Source organism: Bombyx mori, chromosome 12 (assembly GCF_030269925.1).
Source record: "Bombyx mori chromosome 12, ASM3026992v2".
Lineage (NCBI taxonomy): Eukaryota > Metazoa > Arthropoda > Insecta > Lepidoptera > Bombycidae > Bombyx > Bombyx mori.
In genome coordinates this window covers 6880217-6897915 of record NC_085118.1, presented here as the reverse complement: position 1 = coordinate 6897915, position 17699 = coordinate 6880217, and the positions used below count along the sequence as shown (strand labels likewise).

The following is a 17699-nucleotide window of genomic DNA, read 5'->3' as shown; positions in this document are numbered from 1 at the left end:
ACGATTAGACCAAATGGGTTAACGTGTCATTCGTAATTATAATGTAACAACAGCTTGGTGCTTAATAAAGTTCATAATACGCTTCATAGTATACGCCTGGGAAAAGGATCATAATTTTAAATGAGAAAATTGATTAATACTGAGTAATTCTAATATTTTTGTAACGCGTTTTTAACAATGATTTAACGGAGCGTGGTGTGTAGAAGGCAAGGTAAGCAGTGAGAAGAGCCCCTACTCTGATTTTTTTTACCTATACCCATACCTATACCTTTACAGAGTTCAAAATTAATATCACTGCCTAAGTTCAGACTCAATTCATTTAGTAATGTGTTGCTTCTTTTACGAAATGGGAGCGTATTTTCGGTAAACTAAAAATTGGATGATGATATACCTACTGCCCTTGTAGATTTATGGCCCATTTAAAAGTAGTAAACAAAAAAACGTTGAAAGGTTTTAAATAGTTCGCAGAACAGCTCGAATTGTCAATGTAGCATTCCGTTCAGCTAATTCTTCGTATTTATGACCAATGAATTGTTATTTTAAATAATTCAGTGCATGTTGTCGTCGTCGTGTCGAAGACCTCTTGACTTACATTGTAATGCATTGTTAGTAATGGTACAGGCGACGGTCTTTAATCGACCGCCATCTCCGTCTGAATAATAAAAATAACTCACCCATTTTAAATTTAATGAGACTGTATGTATTAATAGTACACTTGATGTTTCTGAACTCCAATTCCACCGTTGTTCTTGGCAGCAGCGGCACGACATTGTTATTGCCGTTCCCAATATCTTCGGCGAGGCCGGGCGTCATGTTTGCACTTTCGTGACAACTTTCTTGTTTATGTAACACAAATCTGTACTTATATCTCAAGTGTTCGAGAAAGAAACTTCTAGTTAAACAGTGAGTTCGTTTTTCGTTTCATCACCGCGGTCCTATTGTCTCGTATCTGTAACAAAATGACATTGTTCAAACATTTGTGAGTCATTAGTTCCGTGTTGACGGACCTAATAATGTGTAACACAAATATATTTTTATTAAAAGTGTCAAACTACGTGTTAAATAGATTTTTATTATTCTTTTGTATGTTAAAAATTGATTTAAGCTTTCGTGGTTTCATAAAATTAAATTATGATTAATATTATTTATCTGGTTTTTTCTACGATTTTTCGTTTTCAATTCTCGATATTCTGGCGCCGTAGTAAGCACCATGATCACAAGTAGTCTAATTGTTTTACTTTGCAAAACGTGTGTATGTTTTACTAACATATCGTATTATTCGAGGATCGGACAATTCCAACACCAAGATTACGGAGCATGCCAGGACTAGTGGTTGAAGTTTAAAAACTAATTGCACGAAAGATATGGATTTCTTGAAATTACTCGCGTGCCACTTCTTGTATCTTAATGGTGCTGTAACAGAAACATTTCCTCGTGTACCAATTGAGTCGACTATTATCAAAGGCGGCAATCTGACTTTTGGACAATGATTGGTAAATCAGAAAAACGAATTATTGACTTTGTATTCCATTGGCAGTCACAAAACTCTTCGGAACGACATCTTAGATAAATAACAGGTTAACTATTAACCTTTATTTAATGCAGGTTTTGAACCGTATTCTTTGAAGGAGACGATTATATTCAAATAAATCTGTATTGACATATCAATAAAAAAATTTTGTCCAAATGTACAGATTGCCGCCTTTGATAATAGACGACTCAATTGATCGAAGTGTACCAACAACGACTGTTCCAGTGTACCAAGTTTCATAACAAGCGGATGAATGGCTTAGGAACGCAGAGTACAAGCATACATTTATTTTTACTACTGGTCCCGCAGTAGTCGAAATTCGACTATAATTAATTGAAATTATAAATTTGAACATTATTATGTTTCCATTGTCAAAGACTAATTATACTTCTATAATTACAGGCTTCGTCAAGAATACACTATAGACATTAAACAATATTAACCTATTTTCAATTTGACCACAGACTATAAGCAACAAAAGTTTGACAATAATTATAGAGTATACATATGTATGTGTGACAAATACTTGGTAGTGTGTGTAATGTTTTTTTTATTCATTTAATGTATTATTAATGCATAATTTAAAAAAAATATTAATATTCTTCAATCCTTCACTATATTCTCTATAAGTGTGGGAAATTTCATACTCCTCTGTCCGCGTATTTTTCGAAGAAAAAGGTACAAAGTTTTTGCTTCACATATTAATATATAGATAGAACAGACGTGCCTCGCGATTTTATCAGATTTAAATTGGTAATTGCGAAATAATGAACATCTTACATTTTTCCAGGATGAAAAGTTGTTTGCTAGTCGATTTGTTAATTAATTATCTTTAGACCTTACAATATTAAACCAGCGGAAACAATGACGATATATTCGGCATTGCCCTGGTCATGACATTTACGATGATAAAAGTATCCTGTTTGATGATAACCGAGTGTGTGCGAAACTTCGTCGAAATCTGTTTATCCATTTTTAAGTTTTTCCGCGATTAAGTAACAAGCATCCAACCATACAAACTTTCACATTCATTATGAATGATTCAAAATAACAGTATGGTTGTTAATATTTTAATTGTATTATACGTAATTTGGTAAATACTTGTTTTCTTTGTCTAGTAAATAAATTACTAAAGATACATAAAATATTTTATTTTTAAACCCTTTCAAACAGTTCTTCATGTTCTGTTATTTTTATCAGTATTGACGTAATTCATGACGTATACGTATAAATCGCTAAATATTTTATCGTATTTCCATATCAGACCTTGACCGGGTATAGTGCGTAATTTATTCTTCTGGATTTATTCACTAGCCCACTCAATCAATATTCATGATCGCTGATTGTCGACTGAGATCGACTGACAAACAATTGTTTCAATAAAAGGAACCTGATGTATTTTACATTTTTAATATTTTTTTGAACATAATGATTCTTACTTTGCAAAATATTCGCTTAACTCTATATCTACGTAAAATTAGTCTTTAAATCCGCGTTATCGCCTCATACGTTACGAGCGCTCGATCCAAGGCCTCACAATAAAAAAATAATTTTACTTTTGGTGTCACTTATGGGTTACTGTAGCACGAATAGAGTTGCATCTTAGCAACTCTTTGACGTGGTAAAAAAAAATTTGCGGTCGATTTCTCCGTAAAACCACGAAACCTGTAAAGTATTGGAAAACGAAAGATAAAAACGCAAAATTAAAATGTAAAAGTAGTTTTAATTATGATGTCACTCGTCTACAACACTAATACATAGATGTACATCTTCAAAACTAATCGAGACGTGAAAAAAAATTCTACAATGTAAACAATAATCATTAAAAAAAAAAAGGTGTAAATAAAAGATTTTCGTCAGTATACAAGCAGGACTCTCAGGAATGAAATAAACTCGACGACTTCCGTGAACATTATTTGTTTACCAGCACATTAGCTTGAAAAATACTTACAGACAGGTCACACAGATAACGGTAGTTTGCGCAGATAAAAACGAAGGTCTTTGGAATATAATTAGTCTAAGTTCACTGGACGTTTCCACAATTAGTGAGCTATTTCTTAAATAAATACTAATGTTAAAGTTGGTTGACACGGACAAACGGATTAACGCCTAGTGAATTCTCTTATTCTTTATTCGCACTTCAGTGTGACTGTCGCCAGATGTATGAAAGATACTTAATTAATTGAGGGGTGAAAACCTATTTTATTTAAACGACATTTATCTTTGTAATTAAATGTTCATTTTATTTGGTACTAGCTGACCCGGCAGACTTCGTAGTGCCTCAATCGATAAATAAAAGACCTAAGCTTTTGTATAAAATAAACTTAAAACAAACAAAAGGAATCCGTCCAACGGGGGCCACATCAAAGGGAAAACAAAATTGTTATTTTTATATAATTCCAAGCATTTTCATATTTATCTATCGGTCCAGCCGTTCTCGAGTTTTAGCGAGACTAACGAACAGCAATTTATTTTTATATATATAGATTAGCATTATCAGTTTAATGCTTTTAATTGAACTTCAATTAAGTTTACACCATTCAAATAGCGTAAGAAGTTTTTTTTGTTACGATTTTTTTTAAAGTTTTAATCTTCCTTTCTTCTCTTCTTTCTTCCTTCTGCAAAGTTGCAAAAATGTCACTTAAACCAAATAGTCTTTCACTCCCCTATATATTGAAACCACCATCAATACTTTAGAAACTAAATATAGTATTTTCTTAACTTACACTTGGGACCCTCACGTCATGAAGAATCTCAAGTCAAACAAGTCGTCGGTCTAAAGGATAAGACGTCCGTCCGGATTACTAATTTCGTGCGATAGCACTATGTCTGATTTTCTATTCTATGGATGATTTTAAGGAAACACGAATTAAAAACATCGGCTATGTCCCTGTAATAAAAATCATATCCCCAGAGATATTGGTATTTCGTATAATTTTCGTAATTACTCGCCTGCCTTGCCTATTTCCGCCGTGAAGTAAAATATAGATAAAGACAATAAAAAATAATAATGACTGTCTGGTCTGGCTGTCTGGCATTCAAATAAAAAAAAAAAAAAAACATTTGAATCCAAACCCAATTAATGAAACGAGTTCTGAAAACATTTTAGATAAGCATTATATAATAAAATAGTTGCATTTGAAAAGAAATATAAATAATTATATTTAGATGTTGAATATTTAATCCTAATTAGTAAATTTTAGATCAGTGTACGTCGTTATTGCATCGATAAAACGCAATACGAACAGATGCACATTCCGTTACACAATTTTTTTTTATTGCACCCCACCTAGTGTTACTGAAGCTCATAGACATCTACAACGTAAATGCCACCATCCACCTTTGAGATATGAGTTCTAAGGTCTCAGTATAGTTACAAAGGCTGCCCCACCCTTCAAACCGAAACTAATTACTGCTTCACGGCTGTAGTAGGCAGGGTGGTAGTAAGCAATAAAGAAATCTAAGCAATAAAAAAAACCTGCCCGTGCGGACACACAATTGGTCCTACCACCAAAACATACATATCTCTGTCTGATTTGTAGGACACTATTCTATTTCATATTTGATTTATTCCCTGTGTTCGGTGCATTCGAGTTGAAATTATACTTGGATAGTAGGATCATTGTATCGTTTTCAGTCGGCATTCTCCTTCAGGGGAATATTGTTTATAATTTAATATTTTTATTTACTAAATATATTGACAATCAACAGAGATTCTCAAATTCCACTTAACTAGCAAACAAAGGTCGTTAACTTACTCAGAATAGCTCAGAATAATATATACTCGGTGGAAGATTACAATAATCACTACATAGTATAAAACAAAGTCGCTTTCTCTGTCCCTATATCCCTATGTATGTTTAAATCTTTAAAACTATGCAACGGATTTTGATGCGTTTTTTTTAATAGATAGAGTGATTGAAGAGGATGGTTTATATGTATAATAACATCCATTAAATACTGGATAAATCAATAATAAATTACAGTTTCCGAAGCGAAGCGAGGGCGGGTCGCTTGTTGTTCATAAAGAGAAACACTGTAGGAAAACAAGTATAATATGGCTGCGACACAACTGCAGTCGTCACAATGTAATGTAGACTATCAAAAATTATCAACACGCAGTGGCTACTCTTTAAAGCCTCATCACACTCCCGTAGTCTGTTGTAGTTAATGATAGGATCATCAACAATTCAAGTGATTAAACTTTACGTAGCACTGATGCAGTTAGCAATAATTTTAAGAAATCTCGCATATGAATACCTCCAAATTTTTAAACAAAACTCTAAATCGTGCTAACAGTAACATCAAGAAATCTTGCATGTTTCAAACAACATTTGGACTGTGAGAAACACCCAGTGAAACAATGCACTTAGCATTAAGAAAAATCCACAAATACGTTTCTTAAATGTGGAGAATATAATCTCTCGTAATTTATATAGTATAGTATAGTTTAATAAAAGCATACACACGCTATATTGGTAATCTAAACTCAAAAGTAAAATAATATTTTGTTATCCTGGCGATTCTGGAAATTAATAAACGTGTGTTGGTAGATAGATACAGGTAAACACAGCGAATTTCAGCGAATGTAGTCAAAGTTATGAGGACCACTAGCCATATCTTGATAAAACTTAATTGAGACCACATTAGAAATGAGAATGTTCTGAAGCAACAGGCATATAATTTTTTTTGAAATCTCTTAAAAAATATATTTTTTCCTACCTATTCACTAATCAAAGGTAGCCTAAGGGCCATTCCAGCCTCGCGCGGATGGTTAGGTGAGCTCACGGGTTCAATCTGAGAGAATTTGCTAACACTAGCCCTAGCAAGCGCAGCCCTTGGGAGAATCTAACGCCGGATGGGAATCATGACCCACAGTTGTTTCCCGAGCGCTATGACATGTCCTTCTTCAAACGAGGCTTGTGGAGAGTATTAAGCGGTAGGCAGCGGCTTGGCTCTGCCCCTGGCATTGCTGAAGTCCATGGGCGACGGTAACCACTCACCATCAGGTGGGCCGTATGCTCGTCTGCCTACAAGGGCAATAAAAAAAAAAGATAAGATCCAGCAAGAAACTTAGTGGGCTGTGTCTTTTGGTTACTTCGTTCGTCGAACTCAAATAGACGAGTTCGTCGAGGACGGTGACCGGTGCTTGAAGAGAAAAAATGTGTCTGGATCCCTTACTTAATATTATGTGCAGTCTGCGGCGTGTAAGATTAGATTAGAATAAGCAAACTGTTCTCAAGGTGACTATCAGACAGGCGTTGTGCCAGGTATATATGTCACGACAAAACAAGCTCATGTAATTTTATTTTATTAATTATTTTTAGGTCTTTTTTCATTAGAGGTTTTATTTTAGAATGCTTGGGGAGTTTCCACTTCTTATTCTAATTAATATCAAACCTTTTCTTGAATGCAAATATTCTCACAAGAATAATAAATTGTAGATTAATAAAATAAATAAAAATAATTAATAATAGTGAAAGAAATTAATTTGAGTTCAAAGTCGCGGTTTTGTTTATATTATTTGTTTTATATGTTTATGGAGAGATACAAGCTTATGATGACGTTGTTTATGAAATGATATGGGTTTATGAACTTTAATTTGAACTTTCAAAGTACAATATGGTTGATAAAAATGCATTGACCATCGCTTGTGTCATACATTACTCTCCTGAGATGAACCGAGGATTACAACAGTAGACTGAAGTTAAGAAAAAAACATGTTTGAAATTCGCAACAAAAATTTTTTAGATTTTTATTTTTTTATTTTTTGTTGCTTTGTTGTATGGACGAGCTCACAGCCCCCTGGTGTTAAGTGGTTATTGAAGCCCATAGACATCTACAACGTAAATGCGCCACCCACCTTGAGATATAAGTTCTAAGGTCTCAGTATAGTTATAACGGCTGCCCCAACCTTCGAACCGAAACGCATTACTGCTTCACGGCGGAAATAGGCGGGGTGGTGGTACCTACCCGTGCAGACTCCCAAGAGGTCCTACCACCAATGAAAAGTGTTGAAACTTTCTCGTTGGCTTTATGCGGTAATTTCAGGTTATGCATCACTTCAATAAATTACAGGCATGCCGTTTTAATAAATGCATATTTATTTCGTATATTTAATGATATCAACGGCGAAGTATGGTCAGAATACATTAAGTAATATTCAATGAAAAATATAATTGAAAGAGAAATCATTGATATTTCGTGGTATTTATGAAGAGCATGTTTATACAATAACCTTTTAACAACCAGAAGAAGTTAATGCGAGAAAGTAGGTTCAATCAATGTTATTTGCGGTGTGAAACGTATTGCTGTGTGCTAAATTCTATTTCTATCTCGTGCGCCTTTCCATTATAGTATTAGGAAGTTGGTCATTAGTTTAGATAACTTTGTTTTGTTAAGTTACATGCGGAATAGCTGTTCTATGTTTGTGATTCTAATTGATTTTTGGATGTTCTTCGATTATGTTTTTTTCTATTTATATATCAATTGTTGCAGCTATAGCATGACGGAGTTGTTGACCTAGATATAAATGTTTCTAGTTGTTGTAGCTCTCTCATGAGAATAAATCATAATGAATTGTCTCAAGGACTATGCATTGTATTTGGAAAAAATAACAAATAAAAATATTTCATTAACTTAAATCGCATACGGATTTTACTTATTAAAACCGAATAGACTTACAATTGTGTACTTATTGAGAAGTGCAGTGTTTAATGATTATATATTATATTAAATAGTTAGGTTAGAATTGTGTGTTATCTATTAAATTTAAATTTGCACATCGTTCTTGTTGGCACTAAGATTTATTTCAAAGAAATTCAATTCAAGGGTGTATTTCATAAAATAGACCTCACTTGGAAACACGCCGGGGAATAAGTTGCCATGTCCATAGAATAATGTAATTGATAATTATAATCAAACCTAAAGTAGCAAATTAAAATAACAAAATGATTTGTTATTCATTCAGTAAAGTCCAAAGTTTTAATGAATATAAATGATAAGCCAAGCGTATAAAATTCAATACGATATATGTAAAAAATAACTGAACAAATAGTCTGTATTTTTATCAAATACTTGTGGCATTTATTTAGTAATATTTTCGTTGCGTTAATTTTTTATTTCATTGCACACAAATGTATTCGTTGTTCTATTTGTGAACTTTCCCCGTTCGTTTCCGGCATCCATAACACGGGAGAAAAAACCTATACTGGTAGGACATCTTGTGAGTCCGCGCGGGTAGGTACCACCACCCTGCCTATTTCTGCCGTGAAGCAGTAATGCGTTTCGGTTTGAAGGGTAGGGCAGCCATTGTAGCTATACTTAAGACCTTAGAACTTATATCTCAAGGTGGGTGGCGCATTTACGTCCTAAATTTCTATGGGCTCCAGTAACCACTTAACACCAGGTGGGCTGTGAGTGAATTTGAAATGTTTGAAATGAAAAGTTATAAGATTATATGATTACAGTTATGATAAGAGAACTGTGAGCTCCATCATTTTTACCATTGAGTATATGCTTTGATTGTTCCGAAAGTATTGGAACACAAGTTTCAATTACTTTCTTTTGATTATTCCGAAAGTATTGGGACACGAGTTCCAATTACTTTCTTTTGATTGTTTTAATATTCGGGCGCACGCCGCCAATGGACACGCGGCGCAATTTCAAAACTGTGTAAAATTAATTCGTAACCATCTCGTAACCAACTCGATTCAAGTTGACTGGGGAAGAAAATCACTGAATGCAATTGCCACGACAACATTTACGATTTGTTACATTTATTACGAGCTTGCGGAACTTGCAATGATCTGTAAATGCATAATCTTTAAATAGGGTGACGGCTGGATACTGCACGAATGCAGCAAATGGACAATTTAGATTTTTTTATTTTTTTATTTCTTTTTTTTATTGCCAAGATGGGTGGACGAGCTCACAGCCCACCTGATGTTAAGTGGTTACTGGAGCCCATAGACATCCACAGCGTAAGTAAGCAGCTATACTATAAACAAATCTTGAAAGTTGATTATAATGATTTAAATTATATAAGTGTTTTTAATCCAGATGACAATGGAATTAAATGATATAATCGTAGTGATTTTAATGAGTACAGAGAGAGCAGGCAACAGAGGCCACGGATGAGTAAGCTACTTACTAATAAACTATTTACCTTACTACTTTACACTACTAAAAACTCATTATGTAAAGGCTCATTAGATTTATCTTAGATTCTCAGAAATCCTGTTTTATGTATTATGCTTGTAAACAAAAATGTTTCTTTTGTTGTGTTCATTTGACGTAACGAGTAAGTCGTTGAAAAAAACCATAGTAAGTGCGTTTGGTACTATGATGTAAAAGGTTCCATAGTTGGGATGCTCATTCACGAATTAAATACAAACAAAGTAAATAATATTAGTAAAATTATTGTGGTTAAATATGAGAATATCACTCTCTACACACACCACTTATTTTGTTCAAACAGATTGTCGTTTAACGCTTTTTCTATATCTGGTTGGTCCCTTGGAATTACAACTCGCATATTTTATGAGTCATGACACAGGGGCAATGTTTCAATTTTATTGTATAACGGATGTCCCACCCTTCATATCGGAGTGCATGACTGCTTCGCAGTAAAAAAGCTGTTTTTTTTAAGATCGGTAATAATAATAATAATAATAATAAAACATTTATTTCAGAAAAATCCATAAAATAATAATAATACAATAGTCATCACACAAACAGTTCAACAATACAAATAGAAAATGAACAATATACTAATTCAATTAATTAAATATACAAAGGAAATGAATTAGAAACACATAATTTTATCAATACAGTAGTAACCACTCTATGTCAATATTAGCTATCATTATGTCAATCAGTCAATTAATTTGGAGAAAAAATAAAATAAAAAGAAAATCATCTAATAATATCTAATCATTTTCAATTTGTCCAGTAGGATAAAAGTTTAGAGGAGAGTCGCAATTTACACGTCTTTATAGGCTTGCTTCATGTCACTAAGCTTTACTTAAAAAGTATTCAGAAATCATAACATTACTTCAGATTTCTAAGAATATCTTATATGCTCACTAGCAATTGTTTTTGATAGTTAGCCACGTCTCGCTACAATTTCTGGGAAACAGAATAGAAGTTTATCGTGTAATGGATACTGTAGGCATGGTAATAGTAGACACTTCTACTTATTTCGTTTGGTTTGTTTCATAAAAATAGAACAATAATCTATCTATCTATATATTAATACGTGAAGCAAAAAATTTGTATCCTTTTTTACGAAAATTGCACGGACGGAGGAGTATGAAATTTTCTACACTTATAGAGAATATAGAGAAGAAGTGCACTATGCTAATTTTTTTTTAAAATAATGCATAAAATATACATTAAATCAATAAAAAAAACATTACACACACTACATACCATGTATTTGACACACACACGCATGCATACTATTTATTGTCAAACTTTTGTTCTTGACGTCTGTGGTCAAATTGGGAATAGATTAAATATTGTTTGTCTTTAATAATATTTTTTTATAGTGTAGCCTTGGCGAAATTTGTGATTATAGAAGTATAAAATACAATCATAATAGTGTACAAACTTACAATTCCAATTAATTATAGTCGAATTTCGACTACTGGGGGACCTCTAGTATATATAAAAATGAATTGCGGTTCGTTAGTCTCGCTAAAACTCGAGAACGACTAGACTGATTTAGCTAATTTTGGTCCTGAATTATTTGTAGAAGTCCAGAGAAGGTTTAAAAGGTAAATAAATATGAAAATGCTCGGAATTAAATAAAAATAACAATTTGGATTTTCCTTTGATGTGTCCCCGGTCGGACGGATTCCTTTTGTTTGTTTTAAGTTTATTTTATACAAAAGTCTAGGTATTTTATTTATCGATTGAGGCACTACGAAGTCTGCCGGGTCAGCTAGTAAGCAAAAAAATATTAATTTAATTAAAAATAATTTTAATTAAATTTTAATTCCAAACATGGAAGAATTTATTTAATTAGGAAAATTATTTGGTAACATTTTATTATGCTTTGTTCTGCTTAAATTTACTCACATTTAAAATGAAATATATATTTATTTTATTACATTTTAGTACAGCTTATCTATTTGCACAATCTAACAAAGCTTATTATTTATTCTGGTTGTTCAAGAGGAAAATTTTCGGTAATTTTATACTCACTCTATGTAATTTTTTGCGATGCTGTAATGAAAAAAATATTTTGTAATTGACTCACGATTTTCTCTATATCATCAGCCCTTTAAAGTACTGCAAGACAATGCATTAAGACGCCGCCGTACCTTGCAACTACATATAACTGTACAATTAAAACAATATGTTACAGAAAGGCTTCCCTTAAGGATCGACGTTTATTTACTTGTCATAAATATAGGATTGGTAAGAACGGAACGTATGAAAAAAGTGTGGAATGGAGAGTTAAGATGTGAGTGTAAGAGAAAATGGAAAGAAAGGGAAAAGAGAATGACAGACATAATGACAGAAGAGGAAAGGAAGATGGCGAAGACGGTTAAAAAATGAGCAAGGCGTAACAAAAGTGTTAATTAATTTTTAATTTTATGCGCTACGATCCCTATACTACATAAATTTATTTATATTCGTTACATAAATAGACTGACAAGCTCTAGGCTCTAGCAAGGCCTTGAGCTTATCTTAGCTGTCTGTCCTAATATGAACTATTTAGTAAATCTCCTAACAATCACAACGTGAAGGCAGCTGCTTTCTTAGTTCACAATGGCCAATACTCAATTGTATTGTTCGATACCTTTGAAGCCAGACACACAACTGAATGCTTCACCGCACATATAGGCAGTTCACTAGTATCTACCACTAATTGTGAGCTTTAAGTAGTTATTTAAACAACTATTAGGAACATTTCAATATGTTACACAATGAAATGAGAATACTTGTCGAATACGTGTAATCCTGTAAAACGGAATAATATGTGTATATGGATATGATATACAAAATGTGACTATTGAATTTGATATACAAAATTTGATGCTCAGTGCTTAGTTGATTCGAAAGGAACACTCAGAGTATTTACACAAATTATAGTAGAGAGCTTTTTTTTTTGGATATGAAAGTCATAATAATAATTGATTTTATTCCCGAATCTTATATACTTTCTCTCAAACGAACTCTCGTGTTTAGTCTATAGTATTGCAGTAGTGGGACTAATAGAAAGTTGCGGTCATTGCACTTAAAATATAAAAGTGAACCGCGAATGTAAAATTTCATAAACGCTGTTGAATTGGGTAAACCGGTTTTTATGTAATGCAAATGTGCGCAATATTAAATATTATGTATTTAGTTTTCATCGACAATAAATTCGAACTGTGACGCGTTGACCTTTTTTTGTAGCTGTAGGATTTCGTTTATGTTTCATTTGAGGTAAACAGTCCAGCTTATAGTCGACGATCCATCGTCCAATTAAAAAAAGTCTTTCTGTGAGTTTTTTTGCATTTTCTCTTACCCGCTTGTTTCTCGATTGATTATACTTGAGTTTGAAGCACGCTTCTTACCCAAATTAGCAGTATCAAAATATATAGAGATGTTCATATTGGAATTTTGTTAAGCGTAGGGTTACAACTACTAACAATACCCTTTTCGAAGTGGTAATACTGATTTGAAAATCTTGATACGAATTAGTAGGAGGGCTAGGTTAGAAAACTATACTAGTATTGCGGCCGCCCTATTATGAAGCAGTAGATTTTATTACGATATTTGAAGCTTTTATGTTTCTAGCAACAACACATAAACATTTTTTTATATTTACGTTCGAACTACATAATATAATGCCTAAACTGATCTAAACTGTAATCATTTACTGGGTCTGATTCGTCATGGTTTACTTTATAAAATACACGTGTTAAAAAAGAACAATCATTCTGTATTGTGACTCACAAGTTGATTCGAAGAAAGCGTTTTTGCCTGCCCCGAATATAATTGCTACCTAGTTCGCGGTTAAACCCAAAATCGTAGGCCGAGTAAGTGTGAGCATAACGCTGAAAAAAACCCACTAAAAAATTAAATATCTTATGGTTTTACAATATGATATCAACACTACAATATAATTTGACTGACACGGGATATCTGCGATGCGATGTATCGCTGACAATGACAATTCGAAATAATTCGGTCGTAATTAATTCGTTTTAATTTATATCTCAATCTGAGTATGTATTAATAATGAGAGAAAAATAGTTTTAAGCGGGAAGTACCTGAATATTATTTAATTTAGATCGCCGATGAATTAAAATAGATTGGATGAAAGAAAGACAGATGGATATAACAGCTGCCTGCACACTGTGTTAGGTTTTATGTAACTGTTCAGCGTTAATTAGATTAAGAAATCAATCAATAAATGTAAGGTAGATATAAATTATCGTGAAATTATTATTGCATTGCAATCTAAAAGTACGATAATAAAATTCGTATTCAGAATATCGATTTTTTTTTTATATATTAAAATTAGATACTTACATTGTTTTACGAGTACAGTTATTATCTACTAGTTATCATTTATGAACGTATTTTTATTTTTAGCTTTCTCCGTGTACACCCGCGAATTCTTGTTCGATATTCGACCGTTGCGTTTTGCCGCACGAATTAAAACACGTACAACCCGCACGACTATCGGACGCTCACTGACAAAACATAGCTATTGCTTCGCGATTGTGTTCTCTTTGCTTTGTATAACAAAACTATGTTCCAATCGGTGTATACGTTGCGGTGAGCGGATTCATTATCGCTCTCGAACCGAACTAAGCACTGCTTTGTACTTATCAATACAATTACTGGAAACATTTATTTGGTACCAGCACTAGCTCCGGACAGTGTAAACAATTCAAATTCAAATTCAAAATCATTTATTTCAACTTAGATGTCAGTATGACACACTTGTTGAATGTCAAAATACAAATAACAATGTTAACTCTACCACCGGTTCCAAAAAAAGCCACAGTCCTGAGAAGAACCGGCGAAACAAACTAAGCGGGCTTTTTTTGTTTGTTTTTTCTCAAATATTTTCTTTTTTTTAAATAAATAGAAATATTCACAATAAAAGAAAAAACAAGTCAAAAAAAATACAATTAAAAAAATATTAAGAATAATGAAAAATGAAAAGGCCAGGAGCGAGCGCCTCATTCCCACGTAGTGCCATCTAGTAAATAATCCTTAACTTTATAATATGCCTTGTTGCACAAACGTTCCTTAACAGTTTTCTTAAATATATGAACAGGTAGTAGTTGAACGTTTCTTGGGATCTTGTTGAAAAGCTGTACACCCAGCCCCCTAAAACAGTTGCTTATTTTCTTAATTCGAGCCGCCGGCAACGCAATACGGCAATACTATCGATCATAGTGCGGTAATTTAAATTGACTAGTGGACTCTTGTTTTTTAATTAATTGAAAACGTTATATGCGTTTCGGTTTGAAGGGTGGGGCAGCCGTTGTAACTATACTTGAGACCTTAGAACTTATATCTCAAGGTGGGTGGCGCATTTACGTCGTAAATGTCTATGGGCTCCAGTAACCACTTAACACCAGGTGGGCTGTGGGGTCGTCCACTCACCTAGCAATAAAAAAAAAATTAATAAATTTTAAATAAAACCAACTTTATACCGTTCTCCGAAAATTAAGTTCTAATGATTCCTAACTTTCGATCAACATACTATTGTTGATTGAAGTTCCTAACAAAAAACACATAGAAAATAGACCGATTTTTTTTTAATGCTGAATGTGTTTTGTTATAAAAAAAAAATTGCACTGTTTGCAATGTAAAGTAGGTGACACAGGTTTATAATAAAGCGGGCGGATTTGCTAATGCGTTAGTTACCTTCGTTTTATTTTTCGTGCGCTCAGTGCGAGTTTTTTTTTAGCGTTCTCGATATCGTAAAAGTTAACTCAAACGGTCCGCACAAAATGGGTCGGCGCGGTCCGGATCTAACCGCGGTTCGCCATTTGGCGACCCTTGCTATAGAGTTTGAAATCCCACGAAAAAGATTATGCAATTTGCACACGAATCCGTATTATAAAAGTGATTTGCATAAGTTCGTCATTGAATTGAAGTCGTCGTTGCCTAACGGATAAGACGTCCGGTGCATTCGTGTTGAGCGATGCACCGGTGTTCGAATCCCAGGCGGGTACCAATTTTTCTAATGAAATACGTACTCAACAAATGTCCACGATTGACTTCCATGGTGAAGGAATAACATCGTGTAATAAAAGTCAAACCCGCAAAAGTCACAAAGTTATAATTCGTAAATTACTGGTGGTATGATATCTTGTGAGTTCGCGCGGTTAGGTACCACCGTCCTGCCTATTTCTGCCGTGAAGCAGTAATGCGTTTCGGTTTGAAGGGTGGGACAGCCGTTGTAACTTACTTGAGACCTTAGAACTTATATCTCAAGTTGGGTGGCGCATTTACGTTGTTGATATCTATGGGGTCTCCAGTAAACACTTAACACCAGATGGGTTGCGAGCACGTCCACCCATTTAAGCAATAAAAAAAAGATTTGCATAAAATCGACTTTTGCTTTGATGTAGAGATATTATAACAAATAGTACTAGAACATATAGTACTAGAATCATTGGAGAACTTGCGTGAGCCACGAGTATGACACTATCTTATTTTTAAATGTAAAAGTCAAATATCTTACCCATCACGAGATCATCTGAACTATCCGTCTCACAGACTTTGAATTGGGCATACTTGCCCTTTTTGTGATGTAGGAGGTCACTTAAAATCTTAAAATGGATTTTACGCAAATCCAATTCAGAATGTATAGTAGGGAAATCCAATTCCGAACGTATTTCACTAAAATATGTATGTATATATGTACATGTATATGTGATTGTATATATATGTTACCGGAAATGTATGAAATCAAGGGAATTGTATACAAATCCTAGGAAATGTGTACAATTCCGATACTATTTAGGAAATGTATAAAATATTGTTTGAAAAACTATTTAATGCATAGATATCCTAGGAAATGTATAAATTTCCTCGGAATTGTATATAATTCCAATATCGTATTAGGAAATGTATAAAGTAACTGCTTTCTGTAATAAAACACGTTGTTAATAATATTTTTTTATTATAACACTTATTGAGACAATCGAGTAACAGTCATACCGTAAAATAATAATAATATATTCATATTATCTTACTAATTAAAACTTCTAAAATCAACTATCTATTAACTTTTAACGTATCACAAAATCAACTTATATTTATTCTTATAAAATCAAATTTTCATTTGGCAAGTAATCAGTCTGATAATTAAGTAATTATACATTTCAAAGTATAAAAGTAAATCTTTATATTATAATACTTTGTCAGTCCATATAGCTGTTTATTTTTGCAGGGTAAGCTCGAATGGCATTTGGAAGTACATAATACTTTATTTTTAAAACACAGACATCTTGATGTAGCACAGTTTTTCTTGCAAAGGCACTTCTTAAATCCCTGGCCGGTTCCAGTGGATTGCAAGTTGGCAACTGACCGTAGTGCAAGACTCGTCCCGCTGTCCCCGCGTACCCACCAATATCTTAAATGTTTTACATTTCCGATTGCTATTTAGGAAATGTATAGATTTCCTAGGAAATGTGTAATGTGTAAGTATAATATAATTTATTTCACACATTTCCGTGCGATTTTAGGAATTACATACATTTCCTAGGAATTGTATACAATTACGGATTACATACATTTCCGTTAACATATATATATATATACTTTTTTTGCGTATGTATTCGTAACTTAATATAAATTTCATTGCACCTACCACTACTTACTCTGCACTAACTCTGGTTGACTGGTAGAGAATGTCTTAGGCATTAAGTCCGCCAATGTAAATTTTACATGAAGTGTAATAAATAAATAAAACCCTATTAAGAACTAATTTGGCCGAATCGAATCATAACGCAAGGCATACGCCTAGTGATGATTCCCATGGTAGCCATTGTGAGAAGCCGAAAAAATAAATTTCCATAAAATTGACAGAGAGTGACACAAGCAACATTATATACCGGAAAAATGAAATGAATTCCGAATAACACATGTGAGTCGACTATTATCAAAGCCGGCAATCTGACTTTTGGACAATGATTGGTAA

At 33.3% G+C, this 17699-nt stretch overlaps 1 protein-coding gene and 1 long non-coding RNA gene across 4 annotated transcripts in view; one reads left to right on the top strand and one right to left on the bottom strand.

Moving 5' to 3' along the window:
• The window catches only part of LOC692570 (ATP-binding cassette sub-family G member 1), a 53061-nt gene extending 38750 nt beyond the window's left edge, over positions 1-14311 (bottom strand). The window contains exons 1-3 of one of the 3 annotated variants that reach the window (XM_038014299.2): positions 14063-14242; positions 1268-1413; positions 675-949 (exon numbers count right to left, since the gene is read on the bottom strand). In XM_038014299.2, the coding sequence (XP_037870227.1) occupies positions 675-813 (139 nt within the window). In that variant the 5' untranslated portion in view covers positions 814-949; positions 1268-1413; positions 14063-14242. Of the gene's footprint in view, positions 1-674; positions 950-1267; positions 1414-14062 lie in introns of all 3 variants that reach the window. The other 2 variants (XM_038014298.2, XM_038014300.2) reach the window with 2 other exon arrangements.
• Positions 2073-2678, top strand: LOC134199831 (uncharacterized). The gene is made up of 2 exons (XR_009974473.1): positions 2073-2209; positions 2322-2678. It is a non-coding gene; the product is annotated as an uncharacterized LOC134199831 (long non-coding RNA).
• Positions 14312-17699: the final 3388 nt, after the last annotated feature.